Source organism: Rhinoraja longicauda, chromosome 7 (assembly GCF_053455715.1).
Source record: "Rhinoraja longicauda isolate Sanriku21f chromosome 7, sRhiLon1.1, whole genome shotgun sequence".
NCBI lineage: Eukaryota > Metazoa > Chordata > Chondrichthyes > Rajiformes > Arhynchobatidae > Rhinoraja > Rhinoraja longicauda.
The window spans coordinates 53,896,122-53,918,225 of NC_135959.1; the positions used below are offsets into that span (position 1 = coordinate 53,896,122).

At 40.1% G+C, this 22,104-nt stretch overlaps 1 protein-coding gene across 1 annotated transcript in view; it reads left to right on the top strand.

Annotated features, from left to right (window-relative positions):
- tbc1d8 (TBC1 domain family member 8) overlaps positions 1 to 22,104 on the top strand; it is a 68,540-nt gene that overhangs the window by 37,193 nt on the left and 9,243 nt on the right. The window contains exons 8-14 of the mRNA XM_078402600.1: positions 7,760 to 7,930; positions 8,433 to 8,583; positions 11,742 to 11,956; positions 12,470 to 12,587; positions 16,291 to 16,576; positions 16,664 to 16,790; positions 19,096 to 19,194. Coding sequence (XP_078258726.1) covers positions 7,760 to 7,930; positions 8,433 to 8,583; positions 11,742 to 11,956; positions 12,470 to 12,587; positions 16,291 to 16,576; positions 16,664 to 16,790; positions 19,096 to 19,194 — 1,167 coding nt within the window. The remainder of the gene's footprint in view (positions 1 to 7,759; positions 7,931 to 8,432; positions 8,584 to 11,741; positions 11,957 to 12,469; positions 12,588 to 16,290; positions 16,577 to 16,663; positions 16,791 to 19,095; positions 19,195 to 22,104) is intronic.

Below are 22,104 nucleotides of genomic sequence, written 5' to 3' on the forward strand. Positions count from 1 at the left end.
CGTCCAGGTTCAGGAACAGCTTCTTCCCTACAACCATCAAGCTATTAAACCATACAACCTCCAAATAGGCTCTGAACTAACTATATAGTCTTGGGGGCATTAATTTTGACTTAGCACTATTATTGTTTGTTTATTTGTCAGTTTTTCTTTGTACTGACTTTTTTTGTTGTTTATTATGGTTCTTATAGAATCCTATATTTACACATTTGTTGTGCTGCTGCAAGTATTTCATCGTTCCATTTCGAGACATATGACAATAAAACACTCGACTCCCAGGTCTAATGAGATGCACAAAGTTATTGGAACTAACAGGATGTCTGGCAGTGTATTTGTGCACAAGACCGGGGTTTGTTGCAACTTTTGGCTCTTGTTATACGAATGGCTTGTATTCTCTAGCACTCTCACAACTTTTGATTGCTTTGAATGAAGGTATAGGGGAAAGTAAAAGAGGAAACAGTTTTATCAGGCTCCAAATAAAGAGTGACCACATTTGGCTTCAGTGAAATTTATGGCCATTTGTTGGATTTAGCTTCGCACAATGTATAACCTTGAAATATCACGTAGTGAAAAAGAGCCATTTGCTACTAGTACTTTAACTTAAAAACTCTCTCATTTGTCACGTGTGAAAATCAGACAGAATAATTCAATGCAGTGCAATTTTAGCATGCTCCTTACAATCAGTAAATGATTAATGGGAATTATTTAAAATTAAATTGCAATGCTTGAAATGACCGATGAAGTTTGTTGGTTTACTTGAGGACAACTTGGAAGCCAAGAATACAAAAGCTGTCCATTGAATCCATGCAGCAGCTGGAGGTTTTATTTGTTGGTGAATCATTTTACTGAAGTCATGTACTTAATGAGAAAATGGTGTCTTTTATGGCAACAAAATTGATGCTTACAACAAAAAGCAGTGAAAATCTGGTAGCATTAGTGAAAATCATGTCAACATACAGAAAACTGGAAAACCTTTCATAGATTATGTAGACATGCATGGCTATGGCTGGAAAACATTGCTGTGTGTGTGTGTGTGTGTGTGAGAGAGAGAGCCGGTATCTCTGCAAACTACACTTTACTGGTGATTATTTTAATGCACTAATATTATAATATTTATAAATCCTCTAAAAGTAAGCAATTCATTACAAAGATATGTACATTTTGCAATTTGATGATATATGTGTAGTCAAAGCAGGATTTTTTTTTTAGTTTAGAGATACAGCATGGAAACAGACTGTTCAGCCCACTGATCCATACTCAAGTTTTGGATAACATGAATAAAGTGGGAGGAGATGCTTTCTCTCTGCCTGAAGAGGAATTTGAGATGTTCCCACTGCACAAGAAATCTTCACATTTTGTGCTGTGTTCACTATATGTGAAGGAGCCTCAACACAGTGAACAAATGGTTCACAGGGAAAGAATACATTCATTAGAACAGAGCAGCTCGTGCATGAAATAATAAATTGTCCAGGTGCACCGTAGCATTAGATTGTATGGATGCTGCTGTCAGGACAGGTTGACTCCAGTTAATCAATTACCCTGCTATCTAGATTTGATCATCATTCACTGCTCCAAATGTCAGCTTGTGTAAGGGCTGATGTGATTGAGGTTCTTGCATGTGGCAGACTCTTGCAACTATTCCTATGTTTATTTTGTAAATTATGCACATGGTCTAAATGTGTGTTTAGTTTACAATAATAATCCAAGATGCATTGAACAAAGTGCAGTGAAATCGTCTACGAGATTTTGAAATAAAACATTTACCTAACGTTTTGGGTTGATTTATGTTGTTCGGTGCATTTGCCAAGTCAGAAACAGATATCCATTACAAAATTACATGTGCCATCAGTGGAAAAATGATCTTGTGTTCTGTTCTCATCAACTTCATCTCAAAACTGGTTTCTGCATTTAAAATAGATTTTCCTCAAAGTTTGTAACTTCAAACCTTTCCGTTGCATTTACTTGGTTCCTTGTTTTGAGTTTTTTTGTTTATTTAAGCAAATCAGGGTTCAGTAAATGCCCACAGTCAAATGTTTTATGACAGTTTCCCTCCAGGGATAAATAAAGTTCTATTGTCTGGGCATAAAAAGAGTCTCTGGAATAGCTTGCAACAACTGGAGATATAGCAACTTCATTTGGGATAGGCCAAAGGCAAAATCAAATGTGTCTGTGGAAAAGGCATTGAGGCTTGATCAATCAAAGATTCATTAATTGTCTGAAATGTAAAATCGTTTGCAAGCTTTTCTTTGCCCCATCAAATGGATTGGAATAGATCAAAATTAATTGTTTAACCCATTGAGCTAAAAGGAGTGCGATTAGAGCCAACAACTGATTTGGATAGAAACACTAATAACTGCAGATGCTTTACAAATAAAAGCAGAGTGCTGGAGTAATTCGGCAGGTTAGTTGGGTGACTATTTTAACAATGCTCCATTTAAAGATGAACTTAACAGTTGGCAAATCATTTCTGTTGTGTTGAGATGCATGTTATCTTGTCAAAATATCTCTTGTGTCTGTATCTAGATGGAAATCCAACTAGCTACATAATACTTGGCCTGCCATCAAAATATTTAAACTGTTGCCAGTGGGTGGGTGATGCAATGATCGTAGTGGGGGTTCTCTGAACCTTGAATTGTAGTATATTTCAGAAGAGATTGAAAGGAGACATGAATTTCCATTTGCCTTTTGAAATGAGATTGCAAATAGTGTAGGATCCTTGATTCAGCAGAAACTGCATGTAAAAATGTTATGTCATTTGTTCTGTCATTCACAGAATTAGTTTATCCATTTCCATTTGTGCTCTATTCCTGAATGATCAGTGATGAACAATTTGCAGCAGTTGTCCTAAACCCCCCATTGCCAGTTCATTTCCTAGAAGCACTTGGGTATGGGGAGAAGGCAGGAACGGGGTACTGATTGAGAGTGATCAGCCATGATCGCATTGAATGGCGGTGCTGGCTCGAAGGGCTGAATGGCCTACTCCTGCACCTATTGTCTATTGTCATACACACCACGAGTAGGGACTCAATTCCTGCAGGAACAATTGCTGCTCTTCTTTCAGAAGCAATTTTGGGAAGCAAAAATAGTTTTATGGTCAGGTTGTAGTTTAAGGCGCTTGAAACAAATCACCCTTTCTCGTAGCACCATTCTCTTTTGTAGGCTGTTGGAGATGTCTGCATGGCAAAATAATCTAGTTCTTAACTCCCAAGCAATTCAGCAGATGAGATCAGCATAGCTAACAACTTTTAATTAAAACTTTGGGCAATTAATTCCACTTGGCACACCCTGGCAATGTGGCATATTTAAAAAATAAGGAATTCAATTCAGAGAGATCATTGACCAGCACATTTGCTCTGTTCCTTTGTTCACATTTGCAAATAAACTTGCTGAATATTTCGAGAATTTTGTTTCTACATCATCTTTCCAGAATCTGCATGTTGCTTCCTGTTTTGCTCATTGAGTTCACTAGTATAATGCTGGTGATGATACTTTGCACAATCTCTACCCCATTCCTCTTCCCCTGCACCCATCCAGCTGCTCAGTTTGCATTTTTACTGTTTACTTGAACTAATTGTAGCTGATTTTACATTTCTGCCACACCTGAAGATCTTATTTGATAATGAATCGAATAATCCATCAAGCAGCTCTCTAGTAATAGAACAACAGTGGGGTTTCTGGAAAAACAAGAAACTGCAGATGCTGGTTTACACAAGAATGCACAAAGTGCTGGAATAACTCAACAGGTGAGGCAGCATATCTGGAGTACGTGGATAAGTGACAATAGACAATAGGTGCAGGAGGAGGCCATTCGCCGTTCGAGCCAGCACCGACATTCAATGTGATCATGGCTGATCATTTTCAATCAGTACCCCGTTCCTGCCTTCGCCCCATACCCCCTGACTCCGCTATCCTTAAGAGCTCTATCTAGCTCTCTCTTGAATGCATTCAGAGAATTGGCCTCCACTGCCTTCTGAGGCAGAGAATTCCACAGATTTACAACTCTCTGACTGGAAAAGTTTTTCCTCATCTCCGTTCTAAATGGCCTACCCCTTATTCTTAAACTGTGGCCCCTGGTTCTGGACTCCCCCAACATTGGGAACATGTTTCTGCCTCTAACGTGTCCAACCCCTTAATAATCTTATACGTTTCGATAAGATCCACTCTCATCCTTCTAAATTCCAGTATATACAAGCCTAGTCGCTCCAGTCTTTCAACATACGACAGCCCCGCCATTCCCGGAATTAATCTAGTGAACCTACGCTGCACGCCCTCAATAGCAAGAATATCCTCCTTCAAATTTGGAGACCAAAACTGCACACAGTACTCCAGGTGCGGTCTCACTAGGGCCCTGTACAACTGCAGAAGGACCTCTTTGCTCCTATACTCAACTCCTCGTGTTATGAAGGCCAACATTCCATTGGCTCTCTTCACGTTTTAGGTCAGGAGCCTTTATCAGACTGAATAACAGTTCTGACCCGAAACGTCACGTATCCGTGTTCTCCAAAGATGCTGCCTGATCCTCTGAGTTACTCCAGCACTTCATGTCCTTCAGTGGTCTTCTGGAATTGGTATGTCAGTCTCTCTGTCATTCCGGGAGGAGCCAGCCATTCCTATTCTGCCAGCAGTGCAGAGATTAGAATGGTGTGATGTGCTGTTTGCTGCACAGCCCAGAAACCTGAAGCATGTACACCAAGAGCATAATCGCACCAAGCCCATCCTAATATTTTTCTTACACCATAGGGGTATGTGATTTTATTAGACAAGACAAACTCTCGGACGTGAACTGTTGCTCTTCAACTCCACTGCTCCTTCCAATAATCAGATGTGTAATGCACTCTTAATTCTTTCTAGATGCTTGTGATATGGCACTTATGTAACCAGCTTTTATTTTGTTTTCTTTTTCTTGGGCATAGAGATCAAGCAAAGAAAAAATTTACTATAATTTGGTTTTAGTTTATTAAGTTATTATTAGTACATTTCACAATTTAAATTGTATACAGGCTACCGCCCTGTTACGGCTTTTCGATAGAGGAAATTTGCACTTGCAGGATTCACAAACCGCTACTCAAAATGAAATGCAGAGTAAAATTTGCTCTCATGCAATTTATGTAAAACCATGTAAATAAACACCATTTATTTTTTCAGTTTGCATTTCTATTTTTTTTTTATTTTTTTTATTTACAATAGGTGCAGGAGTAGGCCATTCAGCCCTTCGAGCCAGCACTGCCATTCAATGCGATCATGGCTGATCACTCTCAATCAGTACCCCGTTCCTGCCTTCTCCCCATACCCCCTCACTCCGCTATCCTTAAGAGCTCTATCCAGCTCTCTCTTGAAAGCATCCAACGAACTGGCCTCCACTGCCTTCTGAGGCAGAGAATTCCACACCTTCACCACCCTCTGACTGAAAAAGTTCTTCCTCATCTCCGTTCTAAATGGCCTACCCCTTATTCTTAAACTGTGGCCCCTTGTTCTGGACTCCCCCAACATTGGGAACATGTTATCTGCCTCTAATGTGTCCAATCCCCTAATTATCTTATATGTTTCAATAAGATCCCCCCTCATCCTTCTAAATTCCAGTGTATACAAGCCCAATCGCTCCAGCCTTTCAACATACGACAGTCCCGCCATTCCGGGAATTAACCTAGTGAACCTACGCTGCACGCCCTCCATAGCAAGAATATCCTTCCTCAAATTTGGAGACCAAAACTGCACACAGTACTCCAGGTGCGGTCTCACCAGGGCCCGGTACAACTGTAGAAGGACCTCTTTGCTCCTATACTCAACTCCTCTTGTTACGAAGGCCAACATTCCATTGGCTTTCTTCACTGCCTGCTGTACCTGCATGCTTCCTTTCATTGACTGATGCACTAGGACACCCAGATCTCGTTGAACTCCCCCTCCTCCTAACTTGACACCATTCAGATAATAATCTGCCTTTCTATTCTTACTTCCAAAGTGAATAACCTCACACTTATCTACATTAAACTGCATCTGCCATGTATCCGCCCACTCACACAACCTGTCCAAGTCACCCTGCAGCCTTATTGCATCTTCCTCACAATTCACACTACCCCCCAACTTAGTATCATCTGCAAATTTGCTAATGGTACTTTTAATCCCTTCGTCTAAGTCATTAATGTATATCGTAAATAGCTGGGGTCCCAGCACCGAACCTTGCGGTACCCCACTGGTCACTGCCTGCCATTCCGAAAGGGACCCATTTATCCCCACTCTTTGCTTTCTGTCTCTCAACCAATTTTCTATCCATGTCAGTACCCTACCCCCAATACCATGTGCCCTAATTTTGCCCACTAATCTCCTATGTGGGACCTTGTCGAAGGCTTTCTGAAAGTCGAGGTACACCACATCCACTGACTCTCCCTTGTCAATTTTCCTAGTTACATCCTCAAAAAATTCCAGTAGATTTGTCAAGCATGATTTCCCCTTCGTAAATCCATGCTGACTCGGAATGATCCCGTTACTGCTATCCAAATGCTCAGCAATTTCGTCTTTTATAATTGACTCCAGCATCTTCCCCACCACTGATGTCAGACTAACTGGTCTATAATTACCCGTTTTCTCTCTCCCTCCTTTCTTAAAAAGTGGGATAACATTTGCTATCCTCCAATCTACAGGAACTGATCCTGAATCTATAGAACATTGAAAAATGATCTCCAATGCTTCCACTATTTCTAGAGCCACCTCCTTAAGTACTCTGGGATGCAGACCATCAGGCCCTGGGGATTTATCAGCCTTCAGTCCCATCAGTCTACCCAAAACCATTTCCTGCTACATGCACAGTTGGCAAGGCTTCATGTTACAGAAAAGCACAATGCTGACCTTTTTCCAGTAACGCATTCCCTCCCAGCCCCGTAACACACGGATCCTCTATTGGAAACGATTCGTTTCGGAATATTGGTTGATCTGATTCCTGTAATCTAAGTGCTAATGAAATGGATCAAACCTGCTAGTCTTGTGACTTTTGGTTTTACATTAATGTAGATTTTTAATTTTCCCCTTGAAAGAATTGGAACATAATCCACTGCAGTGCCAATTTTGAACACTTTAAAAAAAAATTCAAAATTGTTTAAGTCTGCGCCAGCTATATTTTCTGGAAAGTGATCTTCAAGAAAAACGTATTGCATAGAAATGTTTTCAACATAGCACTTAGAACATAACAACACAAGAACAGGCCCTTCGGCCCTCAATGTCTGTGCCGGACATAATGCCAAGACCATCACTTGTCTACCTGCACACAACCCATATCCCTCCATTTCCTAAATATTCATAAACCATTGAAAAATTTCTTAAATGGCACCATCGTATCTGCCTCAATTACCAACTCTGGCGCTCCAGGCACTCACCACTCTGTGTAAATAATAATTTTATAAAACTTGCCCTGCGCATCCCTTTAAACATTGCTCCTCTCGCCTTAAAGCTGGTACCTTCTCGTATTTGATTTTTCCATCCAAGGAAAAAGTCTTTGACTGTCTGCCCTATCTGTGGCTCTCGTAATTGTATATACTTCTATCGGGTCTCCCCGCAATCTCCAGCATTCCACACATACAATCCAAGTCCGTCTAACCTCTCCCTGTGCTACAACGTTCGTGTCATTGTTTGCGCTGCAAAATTTGTGCCATTAATGTGTCTCTGCAAGTGAACCATGACCAGTGTAGGTGTGAGATTTGAAATGGATTGTGTGACATGAACAGTGTACTTTTATAAAAGCTCAATGCTAATTGGATCCAATCTATTTTAGGTTTCCTCCGATTCTTTAGGATGTCCCAAGGAGCACTGTCCGAGTAGTACAGCCATCAATTCCCTTTCAGACGATACAAATATCAAAAAAGAACCAAGACATTCATTGAATTCAGAAGCTCTTATGGCATTTTTCCATCTGACTGGAAGTGAGGGGGCAAATGCCACTCTGGTATGTACATCAAGAGATTCAGCGCATCATTTGGTATTTGTGTGCATCACTTTCTACCTGACTTTGGATGTTTCTTAAGATTTTTCAAATATGAACTTGGCTTCTGGGATGGTGTGACCTCGGTGAGATGGTATGATCATCTTGTGTTTATTTTATTCCAGCATATCCATGGTTCGTGCATGTAATTTATGAATATCTTGCTTGTGGGACTTTTAAGTGCAATATTATGAAAAAGTTGCCTTGTCACGGTTTCATTTAACCATAGTTTAAACAGTGGTTGATGTCAGTGGATGGTAGGGGAATTAGTTGATTATCATCTGCCTATATTCCCAGAGATTGCAACTGCAATATTCTGACATGTTCCGATCACTTGTGAGCAGATGCTTTCTCAACAAGGCAACAGAAAGGCTTTAATCTTTATTTCTGCTTGGTTGCGCAGGTTTGCATTCCTGCCCAATGACTTTTCTAATATTTCTAATTAATGGTAGATTTGTATTTTTAGGGAATGGAAGAAGTGAAAAAACAATTATGGGATGACCATTTTGTGGAATATGGCCGCACCGTCAGTATGTTCCGTACTGAGAAGATCAGGAAACTGGTTGCAATGGGACTTCCTGAGTGTCTTCGAGGAGAACTCTGGCTCCTCTTTTCAGGTGAGCGTTTGGCATGTTTTGACTAATAATGATCTGCTCTGGAAGAATCCAGCTTGACTCAGAAATATTTTTTTTTAGCTGCCTCAAAATTGAAGGTTTATGCAAGAAATTGAGCATTAAGTTGCATTGTGGCCAATGCTGGCCTGAAGGTGAACAACAATCTTGACTGTTCACCTTCAGGAAAAGTCCTGTGACAATTCCAAAAGATGCAGGTGTGCTCAGCTGGAGTATGTATCTATCCATCAACATCAGGTTAAATGGGTATTTATCTCCTTCGAAGAAGTAATGTGCTGTCTATGAAAGGAAATTGTGGATGTACTTTACTTTCAGGGAGCAATTGATAACGTGCCTCATCAATATTTTGTGGAAAATTAAAGTCTTGAATAAATTAAATCTTTCTCCTCTCACCTCAAGTCTATACCCTCGAGGTTTAGAATCCTCTCTCCTGAGAAATGACTGTAAGCATTCACTTTATTCATGCCCCTCATGTTTTTGTATACTTCAATAAGTTCACTACATTCCAAAGAAGACAGTCCAGCCTTTCCATATAACTCAAGACTGCATGCCCCTGCAATATCCTAGTGAAGTCTAGTGCCCGCCACCTTTAATTCTGCCGCCATCAATCTCAGTTACCTTCTCAAAAAACGTGATCAAATTAGTAAGACTAATTTTGCTGTATAAAGTCTTAATGAGTCATGTTCTTTCAAAATATGCACTTAGAGTTTTATCCAAAAATTTCCCTACAGCTGATCAATGACAAACCAGCACGTTACTATCTGCATTATCCCACTGCCCTTAAAAGCACAAGGCTAACGCATGGCCTCACAGGTAGCCAGCGTGGTGAAGAAGGCTTTTGGGGTACTGGTCTTTATCAGTCAGAGAAATTAGTATAGAAGTTGAGACATTCTGTTACAGTTGTACAAGAGGTTGGTGAGGCCACACGAGTATTGTGTTTAGTTTTAGTTATCCTGCTATAGGAAATGTGCCATTATGCTGGAAAGAGTGCAGGGAAGATTTCAATTTTTTTTTTTGCCAGGATTCGAGGACCTGAGCTATAAGGAGAGATTGGGCAGACTTTGATTTTATTCTTCAGAGAGCAGGAGACTGAGGAATGTCCTTTATAAATGCATAGAAAGGGTGAATGCACAAAGTCTTGTTCCCAGGGTAGGGGAATCAAGAACAAGAGGACATGGGTTTAAGATGAGAGGCGAAAGATTGAAAAGGAACCTGTGAGGCAACTTTTTCTACACAGAGTATATGGAATGAGTTGCCAGAGCAAGGAGTTCAGGCAGGCACAAGAACAATATTTACAAGTCATTTGGACATGTGGATATGAAAGGTTTAGAGGGATGATGGCCAATGGGACTAACTTAGATGAGGCATCTCGGTTGGCAGGGAAAATTTGGACGATGGGTCTGTATGATTTCCGTGCTGTATGATTTTGCGACTCTATTAACGATCTTTCAGTCTTCTGGCACCTCATCTATGGCTAACGAAGATGCAAAAATCTGTTGGGTACCCAACCGTCTCCTCTTTACTTCACATAACAACCTTGGATTGATCTCATCTGGGCCTGGGGAAATTTCAATCCTTTTTGATCCTATAACATCTAACATATCCATCTTTTCATTACTGACAATACTTTAATTCTACAAAATGCGCTGTTGTGTCTCCGGCAGTTTCACCGATCAATCTGATTACATTTGGAAGTTTTGTAAAATCATAATTGCCTGCTTTGGTACTTTTTTTTGTCTAAGCTTTTAATCTTGTCTGCCAGGTACACATTAAATTGTGCAAGTATTAATTTCTTACAATGAAAGTGCAGTTTCCTACTACACATAATCATTAGAGATCCAGACCTCATTCTATGCTTTCAATAAAATTACCGAACGGCACGGTGGCGCAGCGGTAGAGTTGCTGCCTTACAGCGAATGCAGCACCGGAGACTCGGGTTCGATCCTGACTACGGCTGCTCTACTGTACGGAATTTGTACGTTCTCCCCGTGACCTGCGTGGGTTTTCTCCGAGATCTTCGGTTTCCTCCCACACTCCAAAGACGTACAGGTTTGTAGGTTAGTTGGCTGGGCAAATGGTAAATTTGTCCCTAGTGGGTGTAGGATAGTTTTAGTGTGCGGGGATCGCTGGGCGGCGCGGACCCGGTGGGCCGAAGGGCCTGTTTCTGCGCTGTGTCTCTAAATCTAACTCTAAACCAATTTAGCTCTTGTACCTCATACCCTTAATCAGAAAACCAAAAATACTGTTTTGTTTTTGTTGCTTTATTTACAGCCTCTTTCACTTTTAAAGTCGTGGATTACATTGATTTAACATACACTCATTAGCATGTTTGTATTTGATTATTTACCTTGTTTTATTCCCCAAAACAATATTCTGTATTTGAATCTCAGTTAAATTGCACCTTTCAGTTGATCTGTATTTTCGACTAATCTGTCTGCATTTCCTCTCCAATGGATCTTCACTGTATAACACGCATGCTTTTCACCCTATGGAGATGTGTATGACAATTTCCTAACATTGATCTGACGTCCTGTTGATCGACATTTCTGTGTCAATCCTTTCTTATGCTGAAGCTTGCTGCTATCAAAATGATGCTTTTACCTGAGATTTCATTGTTAAAGTAAAAAATTATAAGTACATTACTGCTGTGTTTGCCATCGCTCCCATTTGTATCAATTATTTAAACCACACTCCCTTCCTATAACTAGAGGAATAATGCTTTTGTCCAAGTCAGATTGAAAGTATGATCTTGAAAAATGCCTTTGATTCGAACTAAAAATAATCTCCAATTATAATTACATAGATTTTTTATTCTGATTTATTTAGTTTATTTCAAGCTGGAAATTGCTGTAACTAACTAATTTCCAAGCAAACTAAATTGGTGCGTTTGTTGAATTAATTTAGAAAAATGTCATTATCCAATATTGTCAGCATGTCCATCTATTTTGCTTGACTTCCATTTTAAAGCATGCAAGCTCATTATATAAAATCCACACAATTTGTGCCAGGGTACAAGTTGCTCATTTGCTTTCACATTGATTACATAGATAAACATTATTTCTTTAGATTTGTTCACGTGTAATGTAACTAGTAAAGTCAAATGTTTTTTACGTGTAAATATAATGTTGAGCTTTTGTCCACAGATGCTGCGACTGATTTAGCTACACATCCTGATTACTATGCCAATCTGGTGGATGAATCTATGGGCAAATGTTGCATGGCAACTGAGGAAATTGAACGTGATCTGCATCGTTCTCTGCCTGAACACCCAGCATTTCAGAGTGATGCTGGTATAGCAGCATTAAGAAGAGTACTGACAGCATACGCATACAGAAACCCTAAAATAGGTTATTGCCAGGTAGATGCAGTTCATAGTTAATACATGAAAATAGAAAGAATACTATATACCAACTATTATCTTGGGAAGTTGTTTGAAATATGATAGGAATTAACCATCCAAATGCAAAATAGATTTGAAACAAGTTATTTTTTTTCAATACAGAAACTCAATCTTTTAAAAAATTCATTACTTCAGCAAATTACTTCAAACTTCTTTAACACTTGTATCTTTAAGATGGATCTTGTTTTCTTTTAGATAAAATTATGATTAACAAGACATAATTACTCGGCATACTTTAATGTGTGTGTAAAGTAAGCGTAGAATTTTCAATAAGCATAGTATTTAAGATGTGATATCTGGAGAAATGCTGTGTTTAGCGCAGAAGCGTTTGACTTGGTTTGGCACGGCTGCTTAATTTTGCTGAATGTTTAATATCTTTAGAAGAAATGCCTCCCAATTTGTCACTTTATACTTGCCTATCAGATCACACCTGTGCCTCTAAACTACATTTACTTTTACCTTTACCCACAGTCCATGAATATTCTGACCTCTGTCCTATTACTATATGCCAAGGAAGAAGAAGCTTTTTGGCTACTGGTAGCTGTCTGTGAGAGAATGCTCCCAGATTACTTCAACCGTAGAGTTATTGGTAAATCTTTGTTTCTCAAAGATCAACTTCAAATATGAGAACATTATTCAAATGTCTATTATTGTCTTTTGGACTTGTGGACAAATGCAGGCCACAATTGTGTTTGCCCCAAGGTACTAAATGGTTAAAGTTCCTCTTTACTTGTGTTGAGGAGAGATTTGCGGGGGCAGTCTTTTATTTTAAATAGTTTACAGTAGCATTCGTATTGGTCCCAGGACAAAAATTTGAATATGGGTGTTTGGATTTACTTTTGGAGCTTTGTGGATTGAATTAGTAGAACTCTAAATTAAGTTAAGAAATAACGTGAATCCAGAACGCTGGGAATCACGTAGACGCAAGAAATTGCAAAAAATGGAGTCTTGAGCAAAACACAATGTTGTTTTAGGTCGCATCACCAGTCCATTCCCTCCCTAGATGCCGCCTGACCTGCTGAGTTCCTCCAGCACTTTGTGTTTTGCTTAAGTTGGGAATCACAATTATTTGATAAGCTTGATTCGCCAAATCATTGTGAATCTGGCCAGCTGCTCAAGATTTTTATTGATGTGGCAGACTGAAGCAGCTTGAGGCTCCACACCTGAAAGGAGTCTGGCAATGTGGAGTAGTCTCAAAGTAGTGTGGCTCAGAATGCACGTGTAAAACCCTGCCCCAGTGTGTTGGCTGTAAAAGGCCTTCTAAATGTCTCCAATGGTAGAGAAATGTAAAAACTCTTTAATTCAGTTTGAAAATTAAAGTTAAATATTGTAAAACATGAACAAATAATTAAAAGCAATAAAGTAAATTAAGTATAGATCCTTTTTTTCCTGCAGGATCTGGGTTGTGAATCCTATACTTGTTCTTCCTGTGTAAAGCCAGGTGTGAAATGCATCGGGATTCTCTTCAGCGAGTCACTGGTCTGCAGTGCAGCTTGACAGAATGGGCGGTTTAGGATTAGATTTAATATTGTCACATATAGTGAGGTACAGTGAAAAGCTTTGTTTTGCATGCTATCCCAACAGATCAGTTACACCGTACATAAATACAATCTAACCAAGCTCCAGTAGAGTAAATGGAGCAAAAAGGAAGATACAGAGTGCAGAATATAGTTCTCAGCATGGTAGCGATCAGTTCCATAGACAAGGTCCAATGTCCGCAATGAGTTAGAAGTGAATTGCTCAGTACCTTAGCTTGTGGAAGGCCAAGCCCAATAACAGAGGGGGAAGATGCTGTTCCTGAGTATGGTGGTGAGAGCTATTGAGCTTCTGTACCTTCTGCTAGATGGAAGCAGAGAGAAGGTGGAATGACCAGGATGGGACCAGTTTTTGATTATGTTGGCTACTTTTCTGACGCAGCTTGAAGTGTAGATGGAATCAATGGTGGGGAATCTGGTCTGTGTGATGGACTGGACTACTCTGCAATAACAACTATTTCTTGTGGTCTTAAGTGAGTTGATGAGTGAGCACCTGATCTCCAGGACGTCTGGGACTTTAACTTTGCCTGCACTTACATGAAAGTCCAAGACTGCCTGTGGTACAAATGGCTGCAAGGTGATGATTCCCTTTTAAAACCTCCCACTGTCAAACATGCATGTGCAGGTAGAGTGAAAGTCCAAGATGTCCTGGAGATCAGGTGCTCGCTTATCTGCTTGGAAGAATGAGGGGGACCTCTTTGAAACGTATAGAATAGTGAAAGGTTTGGATAGTGTGGATGTGGAGGGGATGGTTCCACTAGTGGGAGAGTCTAGGACTAGAGGTCATAGCCTCAGAATTAAAGGATGTTCTTTTAGGAATGAGATGAGGAGGAATTTCTTTAGTCAGAGGATGGTGACTCTGTGGGATTCTTTGCTACAGAAGGCTGTGGAGGCCGTCAGTGGGTATATTTAAGGCAGAGATAGATAGATTCTTGATTTGTACAGGTGTCAGAGGTTATGGGGAGGTGGCAGGAGAATGGGGTTCGGAGGGAGAGATAGATCAATCATGATTGAATGTTGGAGTAGACTCGATGGGCCAAATGGCATAATTCTGCTCCTAACACTTATGATCTTATGATCTGACTGCCTGTTCTATCAAGCTGTGCCACAGACTAATGACTTGAAGAGCATCCCAATGCAGTTCAGGTCTGGCCCCCAGTTTTACATAGGAATCCTACAATCCAACCATGACCCTGCTGAAAGAAAGGTTCTTATTTTAGCTTGTTGTTTTGTCACTCTCTTATTGTATTTAAATTGGGCTATTGCAAGTCATGTCTTGTTAAAGATTGTACTGCATTTGACAAAATAAAATAACATCTTGTTTTGTTTAAAAAAACGCATTTATTTCCAAATCTGGAAAGGTAGTCAAATCCATTGAAATCAGGTCAATCTATGACTAAACAATTTTTACCCTTGTGCATGCTTCTGAGCAATCTTTCATATTATAAATTGCCATATTTGCATGTATACTATATAATTGCACCACCTTCTTAGTGAGGCCCTCTACTTTATCAGACTGCTTATAGAGAAATCCCCGTTTCTGCCAACTATCTTTTCTGAATTCCAAATTAATTTGCTTTTGTACTCTGACTAAAATATTGCATAAATCTGAGGGCAAAATCCAATCTTGAAATTATAATTAAATTGTGACTGCAGACTCTAGATATCTCAGACCTTCTAACCCTCTTCACCATTAAAGATGCTCATCAATTTTCAGTGATATGTCTGAGCCCATCAAAATTCATTCCTCTTAATGTAACAATTGATATTGTATAGGAAAGAACTGCAGATGCTGGTTTAAATCGAAGGTAGACAAAATGCTGGAGTAACTCAGCGGGACAGGCAGCATCTCTGGAGAGAAGGAATGGGTGACGTTTCGGGTTGAGGCCCTTCAGACTGATTCAGACCAATTGATATCGTGTTATTTAAATACAGAATTTTTAATTCGTATTGAGCTTTCAACTTTGTTCTATGGGTAGTAGATTAAGGATTGTTTAATACAGGAAATTTACTTTTATTAATGGAGACAAGGTCATGATTTATTCATGTATCTGCTATTTGTAAGCAACCTTCCATTGAAAATCATGTGTACAACATTTGAATATCAGATAGTTATTATAATCTTGTCTCTCAATTTGAGAAATAAAATCGGAGCCAAAAAGGCTTGTTTTCAGCTGTGCTAGTTAGCTGGTTAATTTTGTGATAAAAAGCAGAAATTGCTGCCAATACTTGGGCTGCATTGATGAAGAAAAAAGTGAATGTTTATTGTTAAAGGTCTTTCATCAAAAGTCAAGATTTAAAAAAACGAAGCAAAATCCTGTCAGGGATGCAAAACTTCCTCAAGGTTGGCATTCCTGGAAGAGAAATGATTTTTGTATTTTTTGAGTAGGTTTGGTGGATGTAGTTGTTTATTAACACAGTTGAACTGTTACACGGTGAGAAGTTAAGTGCTCAAGCCTCTTTCCTCTTGCTAGTTATCTATGAAGTAGCACTAATCTCCCTCCGGTGCCTGGCATCCAAAAATATAGATCTAAATTCTTGTTATCATTTGTTATGATGGGGCATATGGTCTGCTGATTGAAATTAATGACTCACTTGGGTTGTTTAATTCATGGTGCTTTTGACATTAATGTTGAAGAACATAATTTCAAGAGTCCATTGGTCCTTTTGTTACTCGATTTCCAAATGTAAATAGTTTATTTTTCAGCCGTGTTTGACTGCTTTGTCGCTGACCTAGAATCGTGCTGTCTTTTCCAGGTGCACAGGTTGATCAAGCTGTATTTGAAGAACTTATCAAAGACCATTTACCGGAACTAGCTGAACATGTGACAGCCTTGTCTGGTTTGGCCTCCATTTCCCTCTCCTGGTTCCTCACACTGTTTCTCAGTATTATACCCCTGGACAGTTCACTCAATGTTGTTGACTGCTTCTTCTATGATGGAATTAAGGTGATCTTCCAGGTGGGCTTGGCTATTCTGGATGCCAACACTCAGCAGTTGTGTCGCTGTGAAGATGATGGACAAGCCTTGCTAATCCTCAGCAGGTTTGGTGCACTTGTTCTTAAAATTACAACACACCATTACAAATTAACTTCAAAAAAATTAATCAGTATATTAAATCATTCTTGCAGCTTTCTTGATCATATCACAAATGCAGAGAGTCCTTTGTCTCAAATTGCTCAGCAACATCTTTCAAGTGACGATAAAGAGCCTGTTCAGCAAATGGAAATAACAGATCTCATAAGGGATTCGTACGAGGTGAGTTGTTTGCTTTATAGTTATTGGGTCAAAGTATTTAATGCACCAAGGTGATGATAAGAGGACAAATGGCAGAGCTGCTTACTGCCAGCAGGCCAAGTGCTTTTTCCCCCATGCCTCTTGTATTTAATAATTAGTGGAGAGTGTGGTACAGGGAATGGATAGTACTCGAGGCAAAACAATATTTATTCACATCTGTAGCTCTATTGCTTGTAGCATATGTTCTGTACTAAACCAGGTAATGTTGGGGAATGGAGCCCTCCCTGTTTTCAGAATCTCAACAGTTATCACCTAGAAAATTAGATATAAGGTATTCACATGCAAAGTAAACATCCCTGGATGTTGGAGTGACTCAGTGGGTCAGGCAGTATCTCTGGAGAACATGGATCGGCAATGTTTCGGGTAGGGACCCTTCACAAATTTTCCTGCCCCAATATGCTGAAGGTCCAACGTAAAAAATACATTTTGCACCAGCTTGCACTACCAATTTTCTATAAAGACTGTCCTCTGGTCTTTTAAGTCAGTTTGCCAATTAACAGCAACCAGTGTCTGAACTTGGGATTCCCTGTGCAGTTTTCCCAATGGACAGCCAACAGATTTTACTCTTGCGACACGTGTTCCGGATGTGAGAAGCCTGCGATGTGCCATCCAGTTTGTCAGGTTGGTTTCACAATCATGTAAATGTGTCTACATGCAATTAATTAGAGCATGGAAATACAGTATTGTCATCAGAGTGCTAATGATGTTTCATGGTAACAGCTGGATGTACTGTGATGGAATAATAATGCAAGCATATGGCAGTATGTGCTGATAGTTTATAAAGTGGACCTACTACAGCAGGTAGGTAGCATAAATGTAATTTGTGATGTTATCGTTAGCTTGCTACTTGGTGGTGATTGAGTCACTACGTGTATTCTTTAGGAATTGATAATTGTTTTTATATACTTTTATGTATTTCACAACTGTCTGAATGCAACATCAAATTCTGATTGGAAGCTGTTTATTTGAATGCTACAGCTAAATGCATTGAAGGGATGGAAAACACAGACCAAGGAATAATATATTTACTCTTAGCAGTTCCAAGAGTGCCCACCTTTGACTAGCAATAAGGGCAATCTTGTATCAGTTGATGATGTACAATATTCTTCCTAACCTCGGTGTTTAGCTGCAATGAAACTTGGGGGATTCTAATAATTTAATATTTAGTTTTTACTTTGTTTTGGTTATATTTTATTAATTATCCTCATCGTTCTATAAATATTATTGGTATGCAAACAGCAGCTGAGCACTAAAATTGCATTCTCTTCGGCCTCAATATTTGGTGGTATTTCCTGATTTTTATGTTGACTTCAGTTAATTCAATTGGTAGCTTGCAAACTTTGATAAATGCAGACTACAAATAAAAAGTAGTGTGTCTATTTGACTTCTCCAATTTTTCTTTTGGAACTTTTGCTAACTTGACGCTTAGCTGGCAACTGAACTGTTCTCACACCCGCCAGAGTGTCATCCTGATCTCCCATCAACCTCGTTGGAGACCTTTGAACTATCTTTAATTAGACGTCTTCCTGCACTAACAGTTGTCCCCTTTATCCTCTATCTGGACAGCTTGATTGTCATCATGCATAGTCTTTGACTGGATAGCCAGCAACAAAATGTTTTTCATTCAATTTTGGTACATGTGACAATAATAAACTAAACTGAATTAAATCTCAGTCATGATAAGGTCATCGATATCTTTGTTCTTTGGGATTTTGGATGTCTTGGTTCCACTCCAGATCTAATCTCCAGAATCAGCCATGATCACATTGAATGGCGGTGCTGGCTCGAAGGGCCGAATGGCCTACTCCTGCACCTATTGTCTATTAAATTAATTGGTGAGGCTTGTGTGGGGTTTGCAAACTCGTCCACAGATGGAGTAGAAGGGATCTGACTGCTTGGGTGGGTGGGTAGCCTGGAGGGGGTGCACTCCTTCTGCAGGTGCCTTCCATGGATGGATGCAATGTTCTTGGTGTCATCCTGATGCCCCTTCACTCTGTTGGTATCCCCGAGTCAGTGGGGATGGTGCAGTTTTTGGAGGAGGTTTTGAGAATATTCTTGATTTTGATTTTCCTCTATCTTTTGCAATGACAGAGCTTAGAGTTTAAATGATGCCTTGGTGCTGGGGGAGGATGCCGTGAGAGGATTCTGATGTTGGTTTATCTATCTTTGTTGTGGACTGGCAGAGACAATACTGCTGGTATCTCTCCAGCGCCTTTGTGATTGACCATATTAAGTTATTTTCAATTTGTTTTTATTAAATATTCAGAAATTTGGAGATATTCATGTGAGGCAAATTGAACAAATGCGCTGCAAACACAGAATAAGAGTTTTGCAGAATTTGGAGGACACCACGAAAGAAAATGTGGTAGGTTTTCATTATCATATTGCCATTTAACGTATGGGAGGATTTCTTTTAAGGATTGCATCTGTGACAACTGTTTATCATTCGTATAAATCATTCTAGAGTGCAATTTCCATACTGTAAATTAATTTGTAACTGTGCCTTAGTAAAACTTGCATAGGTTTGCAATTCATTTGATTTTTGATTAAAGTACTGTTTTATCATATAAAACTATTCAACTAATTTTGTGTAGAATTAATTTGTTTGAGAGAAATCTTGCATATATTGGAGAATCGTTTGAATTTGGTAGTATTGTGCACCTCACTGAATGCAAAATATTTATCCCTTTCAAATGTATTCGAAACTACAGAAGCCAGCAATGTTTCTTTTAGTTAGATAGAAAATTGGCTTTGTGGAAGGAACCAGATGGTGATGGTGGAAGGTTGCTTTTAGGCCTCGAGGCCTATGACTAGTGGTGTGTCTCAGGGTTCTTTGTTGGGCCCATAGCTGTTTGTCATCTACATCAATGGTTTGGATGAGAATGTACATGACATGATTAGCGAGTTTGCAGATGACATTAACATGGGTGGTATTGTAGATAGTGAAGATGTTTATCAAGAATTGCAGCAGGATCTTGATCGGTTTGCCAGGTGGGCTGAGGAATGGTTGATGGAATTTAAACCAGAGAAATGTGAGGTGTTGCATTTTGGGAAGACTAACATGGACAGGACGTACATTGAATAGTAGGGCTCTGGGCCGGGGGGGGAGGGGGGGGATGTGCAGCAGAGGGATCTCAGAATTGCAGCAGGATCTTGATCGGTTTGCCAGGTGGGCCGAGGAATAGTTGATGGAATTTAAACCAGAGAAAGGTGAGGTGTTGCATTTTGGGAAGACTAACATGGACAGGACGTACACTGAATAGTAAGGCTCTGGGCCGGGGGGGGGGGGGGGTGGGATGTGCAGCAGAGGGATCTCAGTACATAGTTTGTTGAAAGGGCACCACAGGTAAATAGGGTGGTCAAATATGTTTTTGGAACATTAGCCTTCATCGGTCAGAGTATTGCGTGCGGAAATCGGGAGGTCATGTTGCAGTTATATAAGACGTTGGTGAGGCTGCATTTGTGTTCTGTTCTGGGCACCAGGTTATAGAAAAGATTTTGTCAAGCTAGAAAGGGTGCAGAGAAGATTTACAAGGATGTTGCCAGGACTCAGGGGCCTGAACTATAGGGAGAGGTTAAGCAAGCTATAACTCTTCCTTGGAGCGCAGGAGGATGAGGGGTGATCTTATACAGGTGTCCAAAATCATGAGAGGAATAGATCAGGTAGAGTCTCTTGCCCAGTTTAAGGTGAGGGGGGGATAGATTTAATAGGAACCTGAGGGACAACGTTTTCACACACAGGGTGGTGGGAGAATGGAATGAGCTGCCAGAAGAGGTAGTTGAGGCAGGTAGTATCACAACGTTTAAGAAACATTTGAACAGGTACATGGATAGGACAAGTTTAGAGGGGATATGAGCCAAACACAGACAGGTGGGACTAGTGTAGATGGAACATGTTGGGCCGAAGGGGGCAAATTGGGCCGAACGGCCTGTTTCCACACTGTGACTCTATGACTTTATAACTCATAATTATTAATATTAACAATAGTCCTAAATATTGAATTTACTTAAAATTTGCATGTTTGGCACCAAGCTTTTTTGTCATTCACCTCAAGTCAAGTCAAGTCAAATTTATTTGTCACATACACATACACGATGTGCAGTGAAATGAAAGTGGCAATGCCTGCGGGTTGTGCACAAAAAGAATTACAGTTACAGCATATAAATAAAGTTAATAAGTTACTATTAGTGTAGACAAAAATTTAGTCTCTGGGGTTATAAAAGTTGACAGTCCTGATGGCCTGTGGGAAGAAGCTCCGTCTCATCCTCTCCGTTTTCACAGCGTGACAGCGGAGGCGTTTGCCTGATCGTAGCATTTGGAACAGTCCGTTACTGGGGTGGCAGGGGTCCCTCATGATCTTACTTGCTCTGGATCTGCACCTCCTGATGTATAGGTCCTGCAGGGGGATGAGTGTAGTTCCCATGGTGCGTTCTGCCGAACGCACTACTCTCTGCAGGGCCATCCTGTCCTGGGCAGAGCTGTTCCCAAACCAGACTGTAATGTTGCCGGACAGGATGCTCTCTACAGCCCCAGAGTAGAAGCAATGAAGGATCTTCAGAGACACTCTGAATTTCCTCAGTTGTCTAAGGTGGTAAAGGCACTGCTTAGCCTTACCCACCAGTGCAGCAATGTGCGTTGCCCACGTCAGATCCTCTGCGATGCGGACTCCCAAGTATTTAAAACTGCTCACCATATCCACAATCGACCCATTTATCTCCAGTGGCGTGTACGTCCTTGGATGTTTAGCTCTTCTGAAGTCCACAATCAGCTCCTTTGTTTTAGTGACATTCAAGAGGAGGCTATTGTCCTGATACCAGAGTGCCAGATCAGCCACCTCCTCCCGGTAGGCCTTCTCATCGTTGTTGGAGATCCGGCCCACCACCACAGTGTCATCAGCAAACTTGATGATGGAGTTTGAGCTGCATTACTGATATAAAGGCAAAGATGGCACCGAACATTGAAATGCACATGTGTCATATAATATAATAAGGAACTCTGATCATTCTGATAATTGAGATGCTATATAAGTGAAGTATTAATGGGATCAACGAGATCTGCTAATATATGGGCAAAATGACTTATTGGCAGCAGGAACTTGAAGTGAAAGAAGTTAGTGAATTGGAGAAGTGTCACATGTATATGAATTAAACAAATCTTTTGTTAATTATAAGTCTTTCCTTTTATTGGTCAGGCAGATTGGGGCTTCATGTATGGGCACTTAAAACAGTTGGAGTGATTGAACCTTTCGAATTCTGCTCTCCTAAAGTGTCATTG